Source organism: Podarcis bocagei (genome assembly GCF_964188305.1).
Source record: "Podarcis bocagei genome assembly, chromosome: 9".
In the NCBI taxonomy this organism is placed as follows: domain Eukaryota; kingdom Metazoa; phylum Chordata; class Lepidosauria; order Squamata; family Lacertidae; genus Podarcis; species Podarcis bocagei.
In genome coordinates, this window is record NC_138134.1 from 40,590,913 (window position 1) to 40,615,274 (window position 24,362).

The following is a 24,362-nucleotide window of genomic DNA, read 5'->3' on the forward strand; positions in this document are numbered from 1 at the left end:
ACCGTACCATTTGTGATCGATGGTGAGAATACCATTTGGGGGGGGGGGTGGCAGGAAGGGAATCCTATAAGAAAACACATCTGATTCTAATATAGCCTGCTGCCTGTTGTGCTACTTTTCTGCTTGCAGGGAGCTGGGGGTTCGATAAAGGAGCATTCAAAAACATTGTCTACTTTCAATGTTCTACCTCCACTGTCAGAGGTAGTATGTTTCTGAATACCAGCTGCTGGAAACCACAGGAGGGGAGAGGGCTGTTGGATTCTGCTTGCATGCTTCAGCAGAATGGTGGACTCAATTGTTCATTGGCCGGATCTAGCAGAGCTCTTCTTACGTTCTTAAAATGTGCTACTGCACTTTCAGTCTGAAGTGTTGTATTCCATTGTCCCATCTTAAGAATTCTAGCATTAATTCTGTTGCATGAGAGAATAGTGATCTGGCAGACCTTCTGATCACATTTAGAGCAGGAGATTTTTTAAAAAATCTCTTCCCGCGTTTTGGAATACAAAACTGAAGTTTATTTAAAAGGGAAGGCACTGACTGTCCCAGACTCTGTTGCTCTTCACTCTGGCGACAAGGAAATTAAAATACGTTTTGCTTGTGCCTCAGTTGTACAGGGGAAAATGGTTAAGTCTTTGGGATCTGTTATTATGTTTTGGATCTGGTTGCTTTTCACCTCGTTGAGGCAAAGAAAATAAAAACTGAACCTAGTACTGAACAGACCTAAAATAGGACTTTTATCCTTGTAAGATAGATATGGAATTTAAATTTTAAGTCCTGAAATGACTAGGACATCAAGAACTCATAGGGGTACAGAGGTAGAACAGTGAAAGAAGGATTTTTTTTATTGCCTTCTCCATGTGAGGTCAGGGGGACCTGACACACCAAAAGTTGGGTAATTGTTGTTGTAATAATGGCGGGAAATAGCTCTCTATTCCAAATTAAGTAAAGAGACTGAGGCTGCCGGTGCTCATTATCTCAGAGCAATCCCTGCCTTATTCCTAGGATTTATCCCTGAGTATAATGTCTTGTTTCAAGCTGTTGCATACCCCATTAAAATTCTGGTTTCCTGAAGCAGCAGGTTTTAAGATTGGATGCATACAGCTTTTCCAGTACCCAATGGAACAATCCCTACATCTTTGCTGGGGCTTTTCATAGACAGTTTTGGTCAGTTTGTGAACTTCGCTCCTATAAACAGGTGTTGGCAAGCTTGAGCTCATAAAGGAGCCTTAGCACACTGGTATAGGGGAGATGGAGCCCATTGTTGGAAAGAATAGTTCTACATAGTTCCATTTTTCCTTGCACCATATCCTCCAGATTTTCCATTGAATACTTTTTAAAAATTTCCCATTAAAGGAATGAGGGCTTTTGAAGGAAGTAGTAAATGGAAAATGTCATTGTAGCTGGAAAAATGACTTTGAACTGCAATCAACCACACTTGTTAAAATTATCAGAAAGAGATAGGACTGGTCTTCTTTTGGTATTGTGCAATGATTCCACAGTAGTTTCCCTACTTTTATTTACTTCAGTAAATAAACTAGAATTTCAGTTCGCTACAAAATGAACAATTATATAGGTAGTGATAATTAGGGATGTGTGTAGAAGAATTCCCCCCTATTTTTCTGTTACCTTTTAGGACAATGGGTACTGATATTTTGTTTTGTTTTGTTGTCTTCTCCTTTTCAAGCCAAGGCCCCCTGTCATCCATTAAAGCAGCAATCAAGAGAAGTAAGTATACTTTCAGACTGCTCTCTACACCTTCTGAGCAGGTGTCTTAACTTTTATGACAACGAAAATGATTGTAGCTTCATTAAGCAGATTGCAAATGCATTTGTTTTGTCTTGTAGTTGTTGAGAAGTAGCTGCCAAACTAACATTTCTTTACCTGCACCGTGGCTTGAAGTTGTCTTGCTTCCACAATTAAGATAAATACTCAAAGGACTCGGCCAATTAGTCTGAACTGGAAGTGAAAGTTTCCAAACTCCTCCTCACTGCTGTGCTAGAGAGGGAGGAGAAAGAGGGAGTGTACAAATTCAGCGGTTCTTAAGAACATAAGAGCCTAGCCAGACTGATCTTGTCTCACATTATTTACCCACCATGGCTCACCACTGTGCCTGTGGGAAGCTTAAAGGAGCACAGGCTGCTAAGTTAAAATGGTTGAAAGGAAAGGTCTGCCCCTCCCTGCTAAGCAGAATGGTTGGCTTCTGTTGGGAGTCCAAGAAGGCAAGGGTTGGGTGGTAGCTTGTCTAGGCAAGCTAATGGAATGTCCTTACTTTCTCTCCCCATCCTAAGTGGCTACATTAAAGGCCATTTTCTATTCTTCTCACCAATGCATGACAGAAAGTGGGAGCAATGCTGCTCCACTTCGTTTTGGCTCGACATAAAACTATCCTCCTACTTCTCAGGCAATGTAGAACAGGCTTCCTTAACCCTGGCCCTCCAGATGTTTTGAGACTACAATTCCCACCATCCCTGACCACTGGTCCTGCTAGCTAGGGATCATGGGAGTTGTAGACCAAAAACATCTGGAGGGCCGAGGTTGAGGATGTATGACGTAGAACTATGTCAGGAGCACTGTTACATCAGTACTTCAAAAAGTCACTCACATACAGGCTAGACCTGTTTGTGGAGTTGGGAGAAGAAGGTTCTTCCAAAGAGAGCTTCCTCTCCTTTCAAGGAAGGAAGGAAGGAAGTTCTCTAAGTGCCTGCCTGCCACCTCTCCCAGCTGTACGAACCGTACTCTAGCATGAGTAAAGATGAAGCAGCTCTGGCCTAGAAGATTGAAATACAGCCTGTGCCATCTATGGTATGTTGGATGGGATCACACCCTACTTTGATGAATGAACTGCAGGCTCACCCAAGTCTGGCCAAGTTTGAAATGAAACTATCCCACTTTCTTTCTCCCTTTTCAATCAACGATTGAATTCTCCCGTTCTTTATATCAGTACTTCATTCTCTCTAACTAGCTGGAGTTAATGCTTACCAGGAATTACTTCCCTTGTTTCCTTTGTTTTGTCTTGTACTAACCATATTTTGCATGCAATGTATTCCCCATGACTGATTCCATATAAAAACAACTTTTTCCAAACTTTTTTTTGCCTGTGTCCAAGAGTTACTCTAGTTTTTGGTCCCTATTATTACTCTGTAGATAGGTGGTGCTGTGATCTAAACCACTGAGCCTATTGGGCTTGCTGATCAGAAGGTCGGCGGTTCGAATCACCGCGATGGGGTGAGCTCCCGTTGCTCAGTTCCAGCTCCTACCAACCTAGCATTTTGAAAATATGCCAAAAAGTGCAAGTAGATAAATAGGTACCTCTCCAGCAGGAAGGTAAACGGCATTTCCATTCGCTGCTCTGGTTTCAGTGTTCCATTGTGCCAGAAGTGGCTTAGTCATGCTGGCCACATGACCCGGGAAAAACTGTCTGTGGAGTGGACAAACGTCGGGTCCCTCAGCCTGTAAAGAGAGATGAGCGCCACAACCCCAGAGACTGGACTTAACTGTCAGAGGTCCTTTACCTTTTTAGGTGAACTAAACACAGTTTCATAATATTAGGTATCAAAATAACATATTAAGATGTATAGAAAATTCGGTATGAATAAACCTATGTTTGCTACAGGATTCCTGTTCTGGATATTGAATAAATTGGCCTGCAAAGAAAAATGTTTCACATTCCTTTTATCATGCATCAAAGTTCCTTTTCCCATGGACAATATTATGAACTGCCCTTCAGTAGCAACTGATATTAGTAATAATTCGATGCCACTTGCTTATACACGACTTAATCCATATCCTATAGAAATTAAAGACTATACTGTGCTGCTTTAAGCTAAGATGTGGTTTGGCTTGTTATAAAGTATGTGTCTCGACCCAGTTTTCTGGGAGCAGGTTCAGTATTGACTTGAGAAGGTTTGAATTCTGGAAAAATTGCAAAGTACCTGCTCAGGTCTTAAGGCATACTCTGAACTCCCAGCCTTCATCTCTTGATATCAATGCCAACCAGGCTGCAGAAGAAAAACTAGAAAAAAAACTTCTGCTTCAGAAATAAGAGTATTTATTATTTATTTGAATTCATATCCCACCCTTCCTGCCAAAGGAGCTCAGAAAACAGATCCACAACTTAAAACAAAAACAAAACAAATTACAAGGCAGTTAAAGCATTCTAAAAATGGTTACAGTCATACCTTGAGTTAAAGTCGCTTCAGGTTGAGTGTTTTCAGGTTACACTCCACAGCAACCCAGAAGTAATGGAACGCGTTACTTCCGGGTTTCGCCACTTGCGCATGCGCAGACTCTCAAAATGATGTCACGCGCATGCACAGAAGCAGCGAATCGCGACCTGCGCAGACGCGGGTTGCGTTCTGCTCAGGATGCGAACGGGGCTCCAGAACGGATCCCGTTCGCATCCAGAGGTACCACTGTACAGCTTAAAAAAATGCCCCACCCAGTGATATTTGGGTTGTGAGGACCAGTATATTTTAGCCACCCAATGCCTGGGTAAACAGAAATGGTTTCAAATACATCCTCAAAGTTAATTATGATGGCGACAGAAACACCTCACTAGAGATGGTATTCTGCAAATGGGAAACCACCAGAGGCCTTGCCATGAGTCAGTGTCAACTGGGCAGTGCCTCCAACAAGGCCTGATCTGCTGCTCATTGGGTCCAAGATGATTGATACTGGGGGAGGTACAGCAGATCCGAGAACAGCATCCAAACAAAATTCCAGTGAGTATAGAACGGATGGTTGTGTGGTGTGTGTGCTTTTGTTTGAACTTCTGTGTTCCTGTGTTCCATGCTTCGGTTTTGGCTCTCAGTGCCAGCCTGCTAAAGTTGCTCATTTTCCTCTTACATGGGCCGAGATGGAATCACTGTATTGTTAACACTCAACATCTTGAAAGCAGAAAATAATAAAATGGGGCTGTCCCCTTATAAAAATTATTATTACTTCCGGGTTTCGCCACTTGCGCATGCGCAGACTCTCAAAATGATGTCACGCGCATGCACAGAAGCAGCGAATCGCGACCTGCGCAGACGCGGGTTGCGTTCTGCTCAGGATGCGAACGGGGCTCCAGAACGGATCCCGTTCGCATCCAGAGGTACCACTGTACAGCTTAAAAAAATGCCCCACCCAGTGATATTTGGGTTGTGAGGACCAGTATATTTTAGCCACCCAATGCCTGGGTAAACAGAAATGGTTTCAAATACATCCTCAAAGTTAATTATGATGGCGACAGAAACACCTCACTAGAGATGGTATTCTGCAAATGGGAAACCACCAGAGGCCTTGCCATGAGTCAGTGTCAACTGGGCAGTGCCTCCAACAAGGCCTGATCTGCTGCTCATTGGGTCCAAGATGATTGATACTGGGGGAGGTACTCTTTGGGCCCCAAGTCATTCAGGGTTTTATTCTAACACCTTGAATTGGGCCCAATAGCTCACTGGTAGCCAGTTCAGTGCTTTATAAGTCAACAGGCTCCTAAAATGGGCGATGTACAGTGTCACATCAAGAATAACATAGTCCCATTGGTCAGTGAGTATATGGTTAAAGTGTGGCATAAAAGGAATGTTTTTTAATCCTCATCTAAATCCAAAAAGGCTTCTTTGAGACTAAAGGTCAATAAGAGAAGGACCTAAGGATCTGTTACTGATACCTGCTTGAAACAATCCTTTTGTCTCCAGTGGCCTGTTACCATTCTTTTGAATAGCAGAATCAAGCACAGCAATTTTGAATCATATTAGATAACTTTTTTTTATTCCTGGGAACTCCAAAGCAAGGTCAGTTGAACCTGATGAATTCTACTGTTAAACCAAATAGGAAGGTGCTGATTTCTTTTGAGGTGGAGAAAGAAGCCCCATATATATATATAATGGTAAAGGGACCCCTGACCATTAGGTCCAGTCGTGGCCGACTCTGGGGTTGCGGCACGCATCTCACTTTATTGGCCAAGGGAGCCGGCGTACAGCTTCTGGGTCATGTGGCCAGCATGACTAAGCTGCTTCTGGCGAACCAGAGTAGCGCACGGAAACGCCGTTTACCTTCCTGCCGGAGCGGTACCTATTTATCTACTTGCACTTTGATGTGCTTTCGAACTGCTAGGTTGGCAGGAGCAGGGACCGAGCAATAGGAGCTCACCCCATCGCGGGGATTCGAATCGCCGACCTTCTGATCGGCAAGTCCTAGGCTTTGTGGTTTGACCCACAGTGCCACCCGCGTCCCTTCATATATATATATATATAATATTTTTTCTAAATTTTAAAATTGGCAAATGATTGCTGGAGTGTTCCTTGGAGGCAAGGGGAATACTACAGCGACATCTTTGTGTGACTAACAATAGAAACCCAGTGGATCTTTACTACTAGCATGGTTTATTCTTTCTTTCCTCTGCTGTAACCCCTTCTTTTTTTCCTTCAGCACTCATGAATAGTGCACATCAAATATGCCCCGTGGAAGAGGTATGTCTGCGCTGTCCTTTCCCAGCTGCTGCTTTGCTGATTTTTGCTGATCCATCTGCAGTGGCGTAATTAGGGTAGCTTGCTTCTGCACGAGAAGACCAAACTTCCTCTCTTAAATTCCACTGCTGCAGAAGCATCCTCCTGGTTAATTCTTTGTTGTATTATTTATATAAGACCTATGTAAAAGGATTCATTCAAGTACGGCTAAAATATAATAAAATAAAATTATTAACCCCAAATTCTGTGATTTCCAAGGGGGATCTTCATACTGATACCCTCCATTTAAAGCATTCTCTCAATAATTTAAATGATGGAAAGCAGTTCTGGGCACACATACTTTTGCAGTTAAAGATTTTCTCTCTCTCTCTTGGAAATTAATCTGGCTTCCTGACAAGCTCAAGAGATCTGTATGAGCACTGGACTGGAGCATTGCATCTGTATTTTTTCATAACCTTGTTGTTCAAGCGTGCAGCCTTGTCTTTTAATACCGCGTTACAAAACCAGTTTCGGATTTAACATTTTTATGTTGTCCTCCAAATCGTGAGATGTGCTTTGTGAAAATTCTTTTAATTTCAGTCGAGATGCCATTCAAGGACTAGCCTTAACAAACATATTTTATGTTGAATTTAACAATCCCTGTGAATGATTTTACTGATAAACAAATTTCACTACAATCAGTTTCTCTCGAGTAATTTGGCAATAATTTGGGTATTGAAATATAAATGTTATGCCTGTACTAGACCAAATTAACTGTTGATGTCTTTTCAAACTAGCTTCTCGGACATCTGGCCACAGTGAACAACAAAGAGAGAGAAGGTAGGATCTGATAATTGATATTTCATTCAGTTCTCCTGGTAATAAAATGTGTTTGAGAATGTATGTCTAATCCTGCTTTTGTTGTCAACTGGTCTCTCTTTCTCTCTAATCTGTGCTCGTGTTTCTTTATCTCTCTCTCACAAACACATTTGCCTTGAAAAAATTATTTTAAAACCTGTTACTCTTCCAGTAGAGTATGCACTGGACTGAATTAACTGAAAGTATGCCTCAGTGTGTAAAAAGTTGGCCCTGTTTCCTATGCTGAGTTCCTTTGGAACTCCCCACTGCTCAGATTGTGTTGGCTGCTTCCTGATGCATGCTTCTACAACCTTTTGTTCCAGATTAATGACATGGAATTAACCAGGAAGAACCTCACCTGTTCCTAAACCTGCCACTTGGCAAACATGATTTTAAAAGGTTGTGGAAAATCATCTTTTTATCCATCTTTCTCATCTGCAAGTACAAAAGTGTGCTAAGGGACAAATAATCTACATTTACATGTTTTGGTTTTGTATTCCCTTGGCTTCTCACATTTTCCTCTTTTCCTTTCCTTTCCTCTTCACTTACTACTTTTCTCCTGTTTACATACCCGAATGTCACAATATAAAAACTTTTCGTTGTAAAACTTGAGCTGTTCGATTGTTGCCTTAGCCTTTATAGCAAGTGCAGGTGGTTTTGTTTTGTTTTTTCCATATGAGTTCATAGGAGGACTTACTATCAGTCAACCAATATTTTAAAAGAACAATAATTTTGTAATATTCATAATAAATCATTTTTCTAGTGATAATATTTTAAGCTGCAGTGCAAAGTAATTCCTGCGCTCTTTAACCTGTTAATACCATTATGTGATGCTGTCTGTTTCATCCTGTAGACTCCGTTACACTTCTTAAGTATGAAATACATAATTTGAAATGCAAATACTTAATATTAGCATGGGTGGCTTATTAGGAGATAAATACTCTGTATATTGCAGGGGTCCATGAGCATGCAATGAATTCCAGTGTGTGAAAAGAAGCACTGAAATCGCCCTCTGTAGGCTCTCTTTTGGTAGTGTCTAGATGTATCATTGCCGTAGTCACAAAATAGTTCTCCAAGTACCATAGCAACAGATGCTCTTAACCCCAGATAATTTGCTTTTAGAAGTCTTATGGTCTTTCATGGGTGGACACATCAAAATGTATGGTAATCAAAATGACAGAGGGCAAAGATTCGAGAACTCTGTTGATATCTGTGGAGTTCTTGGTTATTTGCAGAAAGTAGGAAACTGTTTCCTGCCAACCTAGCAGTTTGAAAGCACATCAAAGTGCAAGTAGATAAATAGGTACCACTCCGGTGGGAAGGTAAACGGCGTTTCCGTGCACTGCTCTGGTTCGGCAGAAGCGGCTTAGTCATGCTGGCCACATGACCCGGAAGCTGTACGCCGGCTCCCTCGGCCAATAAAGCGAGATGAGCGCCGCAACCCCAGAGTCGGTCACGACTGGACCTAATGGTCAGGGGTCCCTTTACCTTTACCTTAGGAAACTGTTGTTTGATAGACTGGGTGCCCAGAGGGGTCCTGTGCTTGGTCTGAAGATCTACGTAAAATACATCTCCAAATTACATCAATAGCCATTGGCTTAATCTTTCTTTTTTACCTTTTTCAGGCGCCCTGAAATCACAATAGTTGCAGCTGAGCCGCTTGGGCCATCCTCCTGGTTTCCTGGTGGAAATCATGTCCCTCAACAAGGGCTAGGTTTTCAGTCGTCTCACACCCAGGCCCCTTGGAGAGCAAATGATCTTGTTTCAGCCGAGGTGAGGAAGTTGAGGGTTTCCCTCTAGGCTGATTTTAATGTGGTGACTACGATACGGTGATATGACTTCAATATCAGAATTAATCATTATCCTCAGCGCTTGGGGCATGGGACAGATTTGTATGCATGCAGAAATGCTCCATTTGCGAAACAAAACCATGCCATGTGTTTCTTTTGCAGCCCCCTTCCTATGAGCAGGTAATCAAAGAGATCAATCGAGTGCAAGTCAACACTCCTAGCAACAATAATGCTTCCAGTGCTGTTAATGCTAGATGCACCACTACATCTTCAACACAGACTGACTTTCCAGAAGAGATAATCAGCAACTTGCCAGGAACAAATGTGAAAAGTAATCTGCATGGTCTCTGTGAATGCGAAAGCACTCCAGGTATATAACTCTGAATTACATTTAAAAGCAGCTGTGTGGGTTCAGCTGTATGAGGCAAATCCTATTATGAAGTGTTCCCTAAAGAGTTGTTGGAGATCCAGTTCAGACCAGTGCAGTATCTCTCTATGCGTGTGTTGCATTGCTGTGGTTGAGTTTTCACAACTGGAGCCCATTCACACAAATGACTTGCATGTGAACATGCGCCGACAAGAGCCAAACCACTGCTCACAAAAACGAATTAATGGCATCACAGGGGGGAAAGTGACATAAATAAATGTGATTAGTTAAGATGTAGCAGAATTAGGGATGCCACACAACAAAAGAAAGCTTAGCTGGTTAATATGAATTTATTAGTTGCTAGGTTAAATTTGCATATAGGTGGAAAACTATTGTTCTGAAGGAAGAAACCTATTTCTTTGTTTTTATGTCTGTGTTGTGTTAGGCATTTTCTTGAAAAGAATAGCCTTACCTTCCATGTGAGAAAATGAATAATGCCTCTTTTTAGATGGTGTTTGCAATCTGCAAGTGGCTTTTTAAAAAATAAGATCTTGTATCTTTTCCCCCTCTAAAATTTGTTCAATGAATTGGAGGTACCGTTTGTTTTGCAGCTGTACCAATTCCTCGAAAGCCACCTAGACCTTCATCATCTCTGCTGATCAGCAATCCTTCCAAAAATGAAGAACTTCTAGTTGTGTTGGAAGAGGAGCAGGCATGTCAGGAGAAGCCTAATGCTGTAATATGTCCTGTTCCAAAACCAAGATCAAAAGGCAATCTGAAACCTGTTGTTAGAGATACTCAAAGCAACGCACAAGACAATCAGGAAGAAGCAAGCCAGTCAAGGACTGAAAAGGACACACCGGCAATTCAGCTGCTGTCCTTACTAGATGACAGCCTCTGGGACACTCATATGGACAGTATGGATAAAGATAAGAGCCAAAGTAGCATACTATCTCGGATTAAAGCTTTTGAATCGCAAGCAAACACCGAAACAAAGAAGCCAGAAATATCTCCACGCTCCTTAGGCCCCAAACCCATAATAAGTGCAAAAAAACCTGTGGTGGCCCCAAAGCCAGTGGCCAACAGAGCTTCAGGTGAGTGGGATTCGTGGACAGAAAGCAAACTAAAGGTCATTCCCCAGGAAAGGCAACCACAACCTCAGGAAGCTGGGAGCAACATAACCAAGCCTGAATTGCCAAAGAAACCAAAATCAGGCATTGTAAAAAGCAGTAGCAATGGACTGCTTAGTTCAACAAGCCAGTCAGCTTCAGAAAATAGTAATGGACAGAGAAAATCTCCCATTCCTGCTCCTCGGCCACTTGTTCCCAAGAAGTCGGTTTCTTTTGAAAGTCCTGCTCTTCCTATGCTTCCACTAAAGCCAATAAGTGCTACTCCTAGGCTCTCTGTAGCTGCCCAGTCTAATGCCTTTCGATCCCTGGCGGAGCCCCCTGCAAGCAGCCTCTCAGCACCTCCAGGGCAGGGCAAGCCACCTGCGGAAGGAGATCTGATTAGCTTTGATGATGATGTTTTACCCCCTAACTCAGCCGGGACTCCTCAGGAACTTACGCCGTCAGAATCCGGTAAGATTTAAGAAGAGGGAAGGATTTCCTATAAGAATGATTACAGTTCTGAATATGCATGCCTGTTTTTATCACAACATCGGTATGTTTGGGAAACCTATCAAATCAAGGTCAAAATTCATTCATTTGAGCTGTATACAGGTGAGTGTGTCTGCCTAGAATCTGGAATTAAAGTTTGATTCCATAAGCTTGCAGGCTTTTAGGGTAGTGGAACTGAAACATTACCAGTAAAATAATATTCTCCTAATGTATTTCAACTTCATCTCAGGCAATGTAGATATAGACTTGTACCTTTAGTATATGTTTAAAATAATTTTGCTTTACAATTCCCTAAATCATTCTTGTTTTAATTTTTGAATACAAAAAAGAGTATTTCTGTTCTTTTTCTCTATTTTTATTCCTGTCTTCTTAAATTTTATATGATGTTATTCAATATAATCTTGTATTTATTTGGCTTCTGGCAGCAATGCTCTTGGTTATAGGAATAGATTTGAAAAAACAGGGCTACTGGAACATTGGCATAACAACTGATCCATGATTGATGGTTTCAATAATTACATTTATGTAGTAATGTACATTTATGTAGTGGTTATATATAAATTGTACTGAAGGAAAGCTTGAGACCCGAAAGCAAGTGAGAATTTTGCCTTGGGACTGGGAGCTGGTGTTCAAAGAAGTTTAGAGTGTGAGTTGCTAAGTACACTGAATAAATAGCATATATGTGTATTGGGAGTGCCCAATTAAAATTACCCTTGCTTGTAAGAATGATTGTGACATTTTGAGTAGAGTTCACACACACACACATTTGTAGTTAGAAACTTTAACGAGACATTAGTTTATCTAGCATTTAGCCTCTATAGATTTATAGCACAAGATTTGCAGGCATTCTTTGCATGAGGATACATTTGTGTTAATTATAAAAGTGCCATTACATGTTGATCTTTTGAGAGATCACTTTCATCACATGGCAACAGTAGTGATCCCTCCATTCAGAGGAACACAGTTGATATGTTTCATAATTTTTATATTCGGTGTGTTTTGTGAATTTTTATGTGTGAAATTACTGCTTTCTGGCTCATACAAAAATCTAAATGCTGCTGAAAGGTTCCATGAAAGGAGAAATATAAGAGATAGGGGGAGAAGACCCCTACTTTTTCCCCAGTGGGTATCCAAATGTGCCTAGTGAGATATGCAGTACAGGAGAGTTCTGCAGTTAATAACAAAACTCCAAACCCTATGGTGGCAAAAGCAAACAAACAAACAAACAAACAAACAAACAAACAAACCCAAAACACAGCCCAATGAAGACTGAGCATGCTCAGAAGCCATTGAATGTTGAGTGTCAGCTGCAAAATAAAAACGGAAAAACTGCCAGGGCTCAGAATGGAAAGTGCTGCTTCTTCCTATTACAGTGGTGCCTCACAAGACCAGCGGTTTTTTTGTCTTGCGAAGCAACCCTATTAGCGGATTAGCGCTATTAGCGGTTTAGCGGCTATTAAAGGCTTAGTGGATTAGCGGCTAAAAGGCTATTAGCGGCTTACCAGCTTAGAAAAAGGGGGGGAAAGCGGAAAAAAATCGGAACACTCGCAAGACGTTTTCGTCTTGCAAAGCAAGCCCATAGGGAAAATCGTCTTGCGAAGCAGCTCAAAAACGGAAAACACTTTCGTCTAGCGGGTTTTCCATCTTGCGAGGCATTCGTCTTGCGGGGCACCACTGTACAGCAGTGGTGGAGAACCACCAATCCACAGCCCAGAGTCCTAATTTGGCCCACTAGTCTGTTTTCCCAAACCATGCTCACCTATATCACACTTGACATCAGGTATGGGACGGGTAAGGATGTGGCTGCGAAAGAGCAATCAGGAGTTTAAAGTTAGTCACTTAGAGACCTTTTTGTAGTAAATGACTAATAAATCAAGTAGACAATAGTAGTAGCAGTAGTAGTAGTATGTACCTTCCAAATAATAATAATAATAATAATAATAATAATAATAATAATAATATGCACTTCCAATTGTTTCTTGGGAAGTGGCACTCTTTCTTATTTGAAGAAACATACAGGACAAGATCCAGTGTCATGCCAGCAAACGAGAACTTTCCCCACCTCCCAACCTGCTTTGGAGGGTCCCCTAATGCTCTGCAGCAGATTTTAGGGGTGCACAGGAGGGAGGGGACATTCTATTTACACATCAGATGCTGCAATAGGATCTTGCTCATAGTTTTCCAAATACTTTATAGGGGTCATATGGTTCCCCTCCCCCAATAATATTGTGTAGATTTCATGCAGAGAATGTGTTTTCAAAACTGAAGGGGGGAGGCTATTTTAGCTTCTTGCCTCATTTACTACTAAATGCTTTCAGTTGTGTGGGTTGTAAATCTGCGCTGGTAATAGGGTATAGTTGTCACAAATGAGTCTGTATTAATGATGTTTAAAGATTGTGTGTTCTTATTATGTCCTGTGCAGTGAATAAGTAGATGGAATTTTGATGTACTACAACTTCCTTTCCTTATTGCCTTAATGAGGCCTTGGCAGATTACAGCAGGAAACTGTTGATGGTTTTTTGTATATACTTGAAACCGGTACCTTGAGTCTAATGGTGTTTTTTGGTTTTTTTATTGCTGTACTTCTAAATCAGATTAAATATGGAAATGGAACATGCATCGCAGAGCAGTGTACTGAAGGAGAAAAGCCATATGCACCTTCTCTCATCATAGTCAGCATATATTTTGCAGAGAGGTGGTGACTAGAAGTCTTGGGCACCATGGTTGTGAAAAAAATAAATTGTGATATAATAATTATTATAATACTGTGGGGTTAGTGTTTGTGCTTGTTGCTATGCATAGGGCAGGGAGCTCAGTATGTCTTGCTCAGCGGTGGCAAACATGTGGTCTTCCAGATATTGCTGGACTCAAACTGCCAATAGCCCCAGCCAGCACCGAGATCATGAGAACTGTAATTCAACAACATCTAGAAGGCTACAGGTTTCTCCATTTCTGTTCTAGATAATGGTGCCAAAATAGGAATAGAGCACACTGAAAGATGGTAGGATATTCTGCATCTGTAGTCTGTAGGAAAGATAGGAAGCACCTTAATATCTTATAGAAATGTGGCAAAAAGCATTTGGGGGCGGGGAATACTTCTTAGGAAAATTGCATACTGCCCCTTCTTAGTCTTACACTGTGCTCTCAAAGCTTCATACAGTAATAACCCTTTGTTATCTGAAAGTATATTTGTTATCTGTGTATCTGAAGAAGTGTGCATGCACACGAAAGCTCATACCAAGAACTAACTTAGTTGGTCTTTAAGGTGCTACTGGAAGGAATTTTTTTATTTTGACTATGGCAGACCAACACGGCTACCTATCTGTAACTGGAACCCTTTGTTAGTAAAGGTAGTCAGATCCAACCTGTGTGAGGTTCACACTCCTAAATAGAATCAGATTATTGCTAGAGAAAAGTCTTTAGCGAGTGCATTAAGCATTTTGCTTTCTCATTTTTATGGATTGTGCTCAAGATAGCACTGAGTATTTATAGGTTGCCAGCCCCTTTGTTTGCAGCTGCATTCATCTCTCTAATAACACGCTTAGATGGCAAGTGCCAACAGGAATGAAGTTTAAAATGGATCCACTGAGAAATAAGGAGATATCTTTCCCCACCCCCAAATATCTTTACTGAAACTTAACATATATATATAATAACCAAAATTCCCAATGATTCTCTCACATAAAATATAATATCTAAATTACAACAGCTGCATAATTATACACTTAATTATAAAACCCACCACCCACGAGAAATAAGGAGATATCAGCATGTTCAGAGAAATCCCAAGGTTTGCAGAAATAAACAAAACTCTTTAAAAAAAAACCCCAAAAACCTTGATAAAGCTGCTAGTAAATATAGCACAATGATCCTTAGCCATGGATTGTTAGGTGTCAATTGGAGAAGGAGAACAGAAAGGCAGAACAGTGGAAATTCCTCTTAAGACAGAAGCCCTGAGCATATCATTCATAATTAATTCAGTGTACATGCTTCCCTTCCTCCCAAAGGCACTCAGAGTGATAGATCTCTTAGGAGGAGCCATAGCTCAGTGGTAGAGCACCTGCCTTGGATACAGGAGGCCCCAGGTTCCATCCTTGGCATCTTCAGGTCAAGCTGGGAGAGAATCCTGCCTCAAATCTTGCAAAGCTGCTGCTAGTCACTTTAGACAGTACTGAGCAAGATGAACTAGTGGCCTGACTCAGGCCATGCAGAGCTTGTCTGAGGCCCAGCCAGGGGCGGCAGGGTTGTAGGCTTGTTAGAATAAAGTTATAAACTCAAAACAAAAATGCAGCTGGTCCCTGGCAAGAGCCTCCAGCCAACTTAGCCCTCCGAGGCCTGGGGCAAGTATGCCTAGCTGTCTGCCTGGGCCTGGTCTGGACACACTATAAGACAGCCTCCTATGTTCAACGTTTTGTTTTACAGTGGACGCTTGGGTTGCGAATGTGATCCATGCGGGATTCACGTTCACAACCCACAGAGACGCATCTGCGCACACGCGGGTTGCAATTTGGCACGTCTGTGCATGCGCAAAGCGCAATTTAGCGCTTCTGCAAATGTGCAACCTCTGAAACCCGGAAGTAACCCATTCCGGTACTTTCGGGTTTCGGTGGTCCGTAACCCAAAAAAACTCAGCCTGAAGCGTCTGCAACCCAAGGTATGACTGTATTTAGAGTTGTTTACAAGCCAGTTTTTGTCACTAATCCAGTTCTGGAAATGGAAATGACAAAAGTAAATCAATTAGTTTTTCCCCACAGAATCATTTGATACAGCAACATACCGTATTTTTCGCTCTATAAGACACACCAGACCACAAGACGCACCAAGTATTTGGAGGAGGAAAACAAGAAAAAATATATTCTGAATCTCAGAAGCCAAAACAGCAAGAGGGATCACTGCGCAGCGAAAGCAGCGATCCCTCTTGCTGTTCTGGCTTCTGGGATAGCTGTGCAGCCTGCATTCGCTCCATAAGACGCACACACATTTCCCCATACTTTTTAGGAGGGGAAAGGTGAGTCTTATAGAGCAAAAAATATGGTAGATTTAGTTCAAATGAGAGGGCCATAGGTGACCTTCAGCAGACATTCAGGAACAAAGGGTAGGATTGTCTTCAGGGGTAACCCTCCCCCCATACAAAAACCTCTGCATATCTTCACAGTCAAGATGGCTACAGAATTAATGTACAGTAAGGGTACAGATTTATCCTTTCAGCAACATTTCCATAATGAATGAAGTTTATGGCATTTTCTCTGGAACCGGAGCAAGATAACATGCTGAATTTTGTGTTTTCCTTAGATGTTGTCACTTTGCCCTCCAAACAAGAGCCTGCAAAAGAACAGGCGGTTCAACCAGCTGTTGTGCGCAAACCCACTGTGATCCGAATCCCAGCTAAACCAACAAAAGGTAACATCCAAGGGTGAAATCCAATTATATTTGTCTGTGAGCAGAACAGATTTTCGCTTCCCCTACAGGCCCCTATGTCTCCTAAAAAATCTGCTCTGGAGGGTTGGGGGGGTACCATCCAGAGCAAATTTGAGTCGGGCACAGAAGGATTGTGGGTGGAAGAGAGAAAGGACTCTGCTGCAGAAGTGGAAGTATGCTGACATTACATTGGATGCCACCCCTAGCGCTTAACATTTTTCGGCTGTATTATGCAGTGGTTTAATTTAGGAATTGCACGCCACTGGCATATGCTGAGACTTCTTGCACAGTTCCTTGCACAATGCTAGTTTTCTAACACATGGAGAGATCATTGCTCAGTCACAGAGCGCAAGCTTTGTCTGCAAAAGGTCGTAGGTTCAATCTTTGGCATCTCCAGTTTAAGTTTACAGGAAAGACCTCTGCTGAGACCTTTGAGAGCCACTGATTGTCAAAGTAGACAGTTCTGGGCCAGGAGGACAAATAGTCTGGCCTGACAAAAAGCAGCTTACTAAGAGCCGTGCGTCTCCTTTATTCCTTAGTGCACTGGTGTAAAGATTTAGCAAAAGCTTTCTCATAATGACAGAACAGTGAAAGGCTTCTGGGTAGAGATACCTTAAAACATACCTATTCTGTCTTAGAGTTCATTCCATGCAGTGAGCTGTTGCTTAGCAACATGCACATCTGCCTTCATTAGAACGATACCTCCATTTCTAGGGTCTTTCTCCATTCTTTTTTAAAGTTCAGGTTGACTGAACAACACTATGAATACTGAGTATTTTATTTTTATTTGTCAGGTGTTTACCCTTGCTCTTTATCCAAAGAGTTCAAAGTCACTGCATATATTTGGTAGCATACAACCGAAGTTTGAAAGTGGAATATTTGACCATGTGCCAGTTATGTTTGTGGTTACATTTTCCTTTTTTCCATAAGGGAAAAAAACATCCTATATATTTCTCCCTTCAGATCTTGATGATCTACATTTCTTGCTATAGTTTTATGCCCCTCTTAAAGGTAAAGGGACCCCTGACCATTGGGTCCAGTCGCAGATGACTCTGGGGTTGCAGCACTCATCTTGCTTTATTGGCAGAGGGAGCCAGTGTACAGCTTCCGGGTCATGTGGCCAGCATGACTAAGCTGCTTCTGGCGATCCAGAGCAGTGCACGGAAACGCCATTTACCTTCCCCCCAGAGTGGTACCTATTTATCTACTTGCACTTGGACGTGCTTTTGAACTGCTAGGTTGGCAGGAGCTGGGACCGAGCAATGGGAGCTCACCCCGTCACGGGGATTCGAACCACCGACCTTCTGATTGGAAGCCCTAGGTTCTGTGGTTTAACCCACAGCACCATCCCCGTTACTGTCCTCTGGCCCAAGAAAACAGTCGTGCTCTGATAGCAAGAGGAAACAGGCAGTTCATTTGTGAAAGACACAGTCTTTATAGTTCTGAAATGGGAAGTGTGGAGTAGTATTTCTATGACACACTCCAGCATCTGTTGGAAAGTCTGACATAATGCCTCCTCACCAGTGCGTCTGTATCCCTAGTGAAGAGGTCCATACCTTTTTGTACATGGGTCATTGGTTTTGTTGTGGCGCTCATGTGTCATTTCTTGAAATGGTGAAATCCCTTGGCCAGGATGAAGGATCTGTTGTGATTCCGTTTGATCTATCAGATCCACTGATGTTTATGTTTTTTAGTGTATCTGTATGATGTTTATGGCGATGTTTATAAAAGCACTAATATTTTTTCAGCTTTAAATGAAGTTCCAGAGAGCCCTCCTCCACTTCCTACAGAAAAACCAATAGGGAACACATCTGGCGTTTCGGCTGGAAAACCCAATAACAACAAAGCAACGAAAAATGTGGTAATTCATTCTTCTTTGTTTATAATCTTTGAATTATCCTTTTGTACATAAGGTGCCATTTTGAGAATTAAGACTCTTAATTGTTTGGTTGAACTTTAGCAGAGAATTCTTAATCATAAGAGCAGTTCAACAATTAAACCAATTACTTAGAAAGGTGGTGGTGAGCTCCTTCTTGTTGGGGGTCTTCAAGTAGAGGGTGAATAGCCATCTCTTGGAGTCGCCATAGCTCTGAAATTCCTCCATGGATATGTATGTATGTATATCCTGTAGCTTACAGGATGACACAAACACAGCTCCATGATTCCGTCTTAGTTTAATTTATGCTAGACCATAAAGTCCCAAGCTGTGTGTCAGAACACATTAATGTACTGGTGTGAGATCTTCTATTGTAGGTGTCACCAGCGTGGAGCCCCTTCATATGTTGTTGGACTACAGTCCCATCCAACCCTGACCTTTGGCCATGCTGGCAGGGGCTGATGGGAGTTGGTATGAGAATGAAGGCATCAACTATTTTTACCTCAGAAAAGAAAGGATGCCTTGGCTATCAGCATGGAAACACATTGCTTTGATACAGAAGGCCATTCTCTGTGTTGGAAAAATACAGTTGTATCATTTGTAGTTTCTGTTTCCTTTCTTCAGCGAGGGCTGTCCCCATATCCTACAGTAATACACAAAGTTCTACTAATAATTTTTATCTCTAATGTGATTTCTTTGAACTAATTCCACTTACCATTTTGAAAGTGCATCATATCTCTTTAGAAAGAAAGATCTTCTGTCCACCACACCACCCCACTGCCCCACTGAATATCACAAAGATGGAAGATATTAGTCTTTTCTTCACTAGGGAAGAATTTGGCACTAGCTTTTCTTCAGTCACATTGGATTATTGTACAACATTAGACATACTTGTTGTTTAGTTGTGTCTGGCTCTCCATGACCCCATGGACCAGAACACACCAGGCACTCCTGTCTTCTGCTGCCTCCTGCAGTTTGGTCAAACTCATGTTAGTAGTAGCTTCGAGAACACTGTCCAACCATCTTGTCCTCTGTTGTCCCCTTCTCCTTGTGCCCTCAATCTTTCCCAACATCAGGGTCTTTTCCAGGGAGTCTTCTCTTCTCATGAGGTGGCCAAAGTATTGGAGCCTCAGCTTTAGGATCTGTCCTTCCATTGAGCACTCAGGGCTGATTTCCTTCAGAATGGATAGGTTTGATCTTCTTGCAGTCCATGGGACTCTCAAGAGTCTCCTCCAGCACCATAGTTCAAAAGCATCAATTCTTCAGCATACTTAGAGTAGACCACATGAAATCAGTGGACTGCTTGGAGTATGACTGACATTGCCATTGTGTATTGAGGCCCCTAGTTCACAGTAAATGGGCTTTACTACATTTTATTCTCAAATAGTTGCCCTATATCTCTCAAAATACTAATAGCACAAGTTGTGCTAATATTCACCAGGAAACAGTCCCTTGGGGGGGGTGCAAATAATAAAATCTCTGTAGTGAAATCTTAATTTAAGTTTTCCTTTGAAACAATAATAATGTTGAACTTTCAAATCATATTTTCCAAATAATAATGCAGATTTTATATTCCAATAGGAATCTGAGCATTCTAGTTTGAAACAGTCATCAAAGAATGAACCCATAATGCCCCCAAGGTGAGTAAAGTATCAATTTGTCCAATAACCATACAAAAAGGAGTAGAAAGAGATGGGGAAAAGTCTTGGTGTAGTAAAGATGCTGCCTAGTTCGTGTGTGTGTGTGTGTGTGTGTGTGTGTGTGTAGAGTTCATAGATTGGTCATGGTCACTGATCCACCATAAGAATGCATTCAAATCATTTTTCACACTGCAACAGTTTCATTTCCTTTTAACTGCAATGGCAATGAACCCTCTATACTGTTGACACTGCCTCTTGAGTGGAATATGAACTCCTGCTGTTCCTCTCTCTTTTGTCCCCATACATTAGCAAAGTCAGAGCTATCCCAGGCTCCCTTGAAATGTATAAGGGAATATTAGACAGAGAATACTGCATGCCCAACTGGTTTTGCTCAGGGGGACAGGAATAATTAAACTACCTTTTGCCACAGCCTCTGGTTCAAATGCACTAAGTCAACATTCTGAAGGTGAAACTAAATTCTGGCAGTGTTCTTCTCCCAGGGAGGAATGTCTAAACCGGAGGCTTTGTTTGGGCTTGTTCCCATTCATGCACTAGCACTAACCCATGGTTTAGCCTGATACACTTGCCTCTTTCTATAGCTAGGAATAGCAGCAGATTACTATTGGCCAAGTGTGAATTAGACAGCAATAGGAGTGCATCTAATAGTAAGTTGCTCAGTTTGAGAGCAACCCAGAAAAGAACACTCTGGTCATATATATTATTGAAAAACCAAATCATATAAACACTGTCACACATCGGAAGCTGCTTGCATGAAGCTGCTTCGAAACAGGATCCTCATGATTTCAGCCTTGCCAGTGCAGTCCTCCTTTTTCATGAGCTCCCCATGTGGGGAGCTGCTTCCGCACAAAGCAGAACAGCATTTATATGATTCCACTTTCAAACTGGTAACATAGTGCTAGTGAAACATAGGAATTGGGCCCTAGGGAAGCTTTTCTGACGTTCAACTCTGTAGCAGATAAACCGTTCGGCCAGCTATTCCAAGCAAGGATACAGTAAATTAGAAAGTGTACCTCTGCTCTTCTGACATAACTATCCTGCATTAGACAGCTTGAACCGATCATGGAACTGGATCAGTCCAGTCTTGCATAGCAAGAAGACAGAGCTGTCTTTCAGCTCCGAAATCTTAAGTTGCAGGAATGATGATAATAGGAGTAAACCCGAGAGCGTTGTTGCAGGAAGACTCGGCTAATCCCAAAGGAGATGAGTCATTGTTGCTGTTGATATAAGCATGGCTTTCTTTCTCTCTCTCTCTCTTTCATCAGCTTTGTTATATTACACGTTTAACCTGTTGCTTTTGTGTCTGTTAAGATCGTAATAAATATATACTTTGCATCTCTCCTTTTTGCTTAAACAGTTTGTATTTAAAATATGTTTAACATGGTGACAATGTTCTTTTAATATTTTTAGAGAAGTAGTTTTAAATGTTTTAAGGATTATAAGGAATTTTTTTTTATGATGTTGTGCAACTTCCCTGGTCAAATATAGAGAATTAGGCACAACAGGTATCCTTATTGAAATGAACGCTGTAAAAATACATATCAAAGCCCTGCCAAGTTATTCTTACTTATTACAGTGGTACCTCGGGTTAAGAACTTAATTCGTTCCCGAGGTCCGTTCTTAACCTGAAACTGTTCTTAACCTGAGGTACCATTTTAGCTAATGGGGCCTCCTGCTGCTGCCGCGCCGCCAGAGCATGATTTCTGTTCTCATCCTGAACCAAAGTTCTTAACCTGAGGTACTATTTCTGGGTTAGCGGAGTCTGTAACCTGAAGCGTCTGTAACCCAAGGTACCACTGTACTATTTTGACAATTTCCCAGTAGCTCATATCAATCAAATTGTTTAGTGGCCAGCAGAATGACATTTGTGAGCTAAAAACCTATTTGTTCCCATGGTGTTTTAAATATTTGGGAACATATAGATGGGAACATATTTACCAGTACAGTGGTACCTGGGTTCTCAAACTTAATCTGTTCCGGAACTCCATTCCAAAACCAAGGCGTGCTTTCCCATAGAAAGTAATGCAAAATGGATTAATCTGTTCCAGACTTTTAAAAACAACCCCTAAAACAGCAATTTCACATGAATTTTACTATCTAACAAGACCATTGATCCATAAAATGAAAGCAATAAACACAGTCACAAAAACACACACACAAAAAAGAGCTACAAAAACGTAAAATAAATAGCAAAAACAGACAGACCTCAGCGTAACACTCAAAACGAAAGTGTGGCACTCAAAGCAGAAGTGTAACACTCAAAATGGAGCACGTTCAGCTTCCAAAAACAGTTCGCAAACCAGAATACCTACTTCCAGGTTTGCAGTGTTTGGGTTCAAAGTTGTTTGAGTACCAAGGCGTTTGAGAACCAAGGTACCACTGTATGGTGTAAACATTCTTTCTAACTGTTTATAATCTGATATTCTGTCTAGCTGGTTCAGCAACCTTGCACATGAGGCAGCTCAGACATGGTGCACATAACTGCCCTCGGCAGCTTCAAACAAAGCTCTTTAGTTATGGTCTGCCTTCCTGCAATAGCTGGTTGTCTGTAATCAAAACTGGTCAGCAGAAATTGAATTTTCTGTTTAAGAGACTAGGCTATTGGAGATATTGCAGTGATTGTCCACTGCCCCCTCAAAAAATGCTTCTTGCTTTTTTCTAGTAGTTTCAGATAATCCAGCCCTGAAGTATTTTTCTACATATCTGAATGAACTATGCCAGTGTTTCCCAACCTTGGGCCTCCAGCTGTTTTTGGACTACAATTCCCATCATCCCTGACCACTGGTCTTGCTAGCTAGGGATGATGGGAGTTGTAGTCCAAAAACAGCTGGAGGCCCAAGGTTGGGAAACACTGAACTATGCTTTCTGTTATATGGTTTATATTCCTTGTTGTCTGTGTAACTTCTAGGCCTGGTGATAGAAAAACCACACCAGCTCGACCTCCTCCACCTAAGGGCGCCCCTGGAAGGCCACCACCACCAAAGTCTACCAAGGCCTCATCGCAAAAGGAGAGATTTTCTCGCTCATCATCTGACGTGAACCTCCATAAACAACCAGGCAAATCAGGGCCAGGAGTCAAGGGAACAAAGAACGATACTGCTAAAAATCAAGACCCAGCTTTACCTCCTCGACCCAAGCCAGGCCATCCTCTCTACAGTAAATACATGGTGAGGAAAAGAACAAAATTGGGGTTTGATAGAAGCCACCCTATTGTTTCGTAACTTATGTAAATAGTAATGTTATCTGCTTTTAGGTTGTTTAATGGATCTGTGGGTTTTAAAATAAGTGTTATTGTTCCTCACCCTGAGATCTTATGATGAACGGCAGGATAGACACATTTTTAAGAAATAAGCAAACAGACAAACAATGAATTACCGTATTTTTTGCTCTATAAGACTCACTTTTTCCCTCCTAAAAAGTAAGGGGAAATGTGTATGCATCTTATGGAGCGAATGCAGGCTGTGCAGCTATCCCAGAAGCCAGAACAGCAAGAGGGATCGCTCTTGCTGTTCTGGCTTCTGGAATTCAGAATATTTGTTTCCTTGTTTTCCTCCTCCAAAAACTAGGTGTGTCTTATGGTCTGGTGCGTCTTATAGAGCAAAAAATACGGTAATACACTGCAGTTTTCGCACAAAAAATTATGCTCCAAAAATATGGTTGATTCTGTATCTTTCAAATGCTTAATGCTTTTAAAATATATTGCATATTTTATTTAAAATGCTTAAAATGTATTTTGATTTTCTTTCTTTACAATATGTAATAAAACATTAAGTTGTGTAGCAAATTGACAGGAGCTATTTTTGGACTGAAACGTTTGAGTTCTTTGTCTTAAGCTTCCTGTGCCTCATGGAATCGCCAAGGAAGATATCTCTCCACAAGATCCCAGTCATCTCTCTTGCAAGGTAAAGCTCTTTCTTGTGGCTTATTCATGCATATGCACATGCTGCTTGCTGAATCATAAACCATCTAACGGCCTTTTGTTAACTTTAAAGCGTGGGGATGTGCTTGTGCTGGTGGACCATGTTGACAACAGCACCATTGAATGTCAAAAGGGTGAAGAAATTGGCAAAGTTCATTCATCCCAGATGCAGATAATAACTCCACTGGATGAGAGTTTGAAAAGCAGACAGAGGGTATGAATTTTAATATACGTATCAAAAACTGCCCAGTTGAAACAATTTTTTTTAAAAAAAGACAATTATCGAGAGCTGTTCTGCACAGGGCCTATAGCTTCCTATACATTTCTGCAAGATCCTAGCATGCTTTGTATTTTAAAATTTCTTACTCCAGGGCAACACCATTTCACTGGAACAGCAGTTGGTAAATCCTAATCCAAAACATAATTTTATTA

At 41.5% G+C, this 24,362-nt stretch overlaps 1 protein-coding gene across 5 annotated transcripts in view; it reads left to right on the forward strand.

Annotated features, from left to right (window-relative positions):
- The window catches only part of SH3D19 (SH3 domain containing 19), a 65,033-nt gene that overhangs the window by 26,942 nt on the left and 13,729 nt on the right, over positions 1–24,362 (forward strand). For 2 of the 5 annotated variants that reach the window (XM_081208326.1, XM_081208325.1), the window contains exons 3-14: positions 1,685–1,725; positions 6,409–6,449; positions 7,223–7,265; positions 8,909–9,056; positions 9,236–9,443; positions 10,052–11,020; positions 16,352–16,459; positions 18,226–18,338; positions 19,935–19,993; positions 22,920–23,178; positions 23,845–23,913; positions 24,004–24,144. In XM_081208326.1, the coding sequence (XP_081064452.1) occupies positions 6,434–6,449; positions 7,223–7,265; positions 8,909–9,056; positions 9,236–9,443; positions 10,052–11,020; positions 16,352–16,459; positions 18,226–18,338; positions 19,935–19,993; positions 22,920–23,178; positions 23,845–23,913; positions 24,004–24,144 (2,133 nt within the window). In that variant the 5' untranslated portion in view covers positions 1,685–1,725; positions 6,409–6,433. The remainder of the gene's footprint in view (positions 1–1,684; positions 1,726–6,408; positions 6,450–7,222; positions 7,266–8,908; positions 9,057–9,235; positions 9,444–10,051; positions 11,021–16,351; positions 16,460–18,225; positions 18,339–19,934; positions 19,994–22,919; positions 23,179–23,844; positions 23,914–24,003; positions 24,145–24,362) is intronic. The other 3 variants (XM_081208323.1, XM_081208322.1, XM_081208324.1) reach the window with 3 other exon arrangements.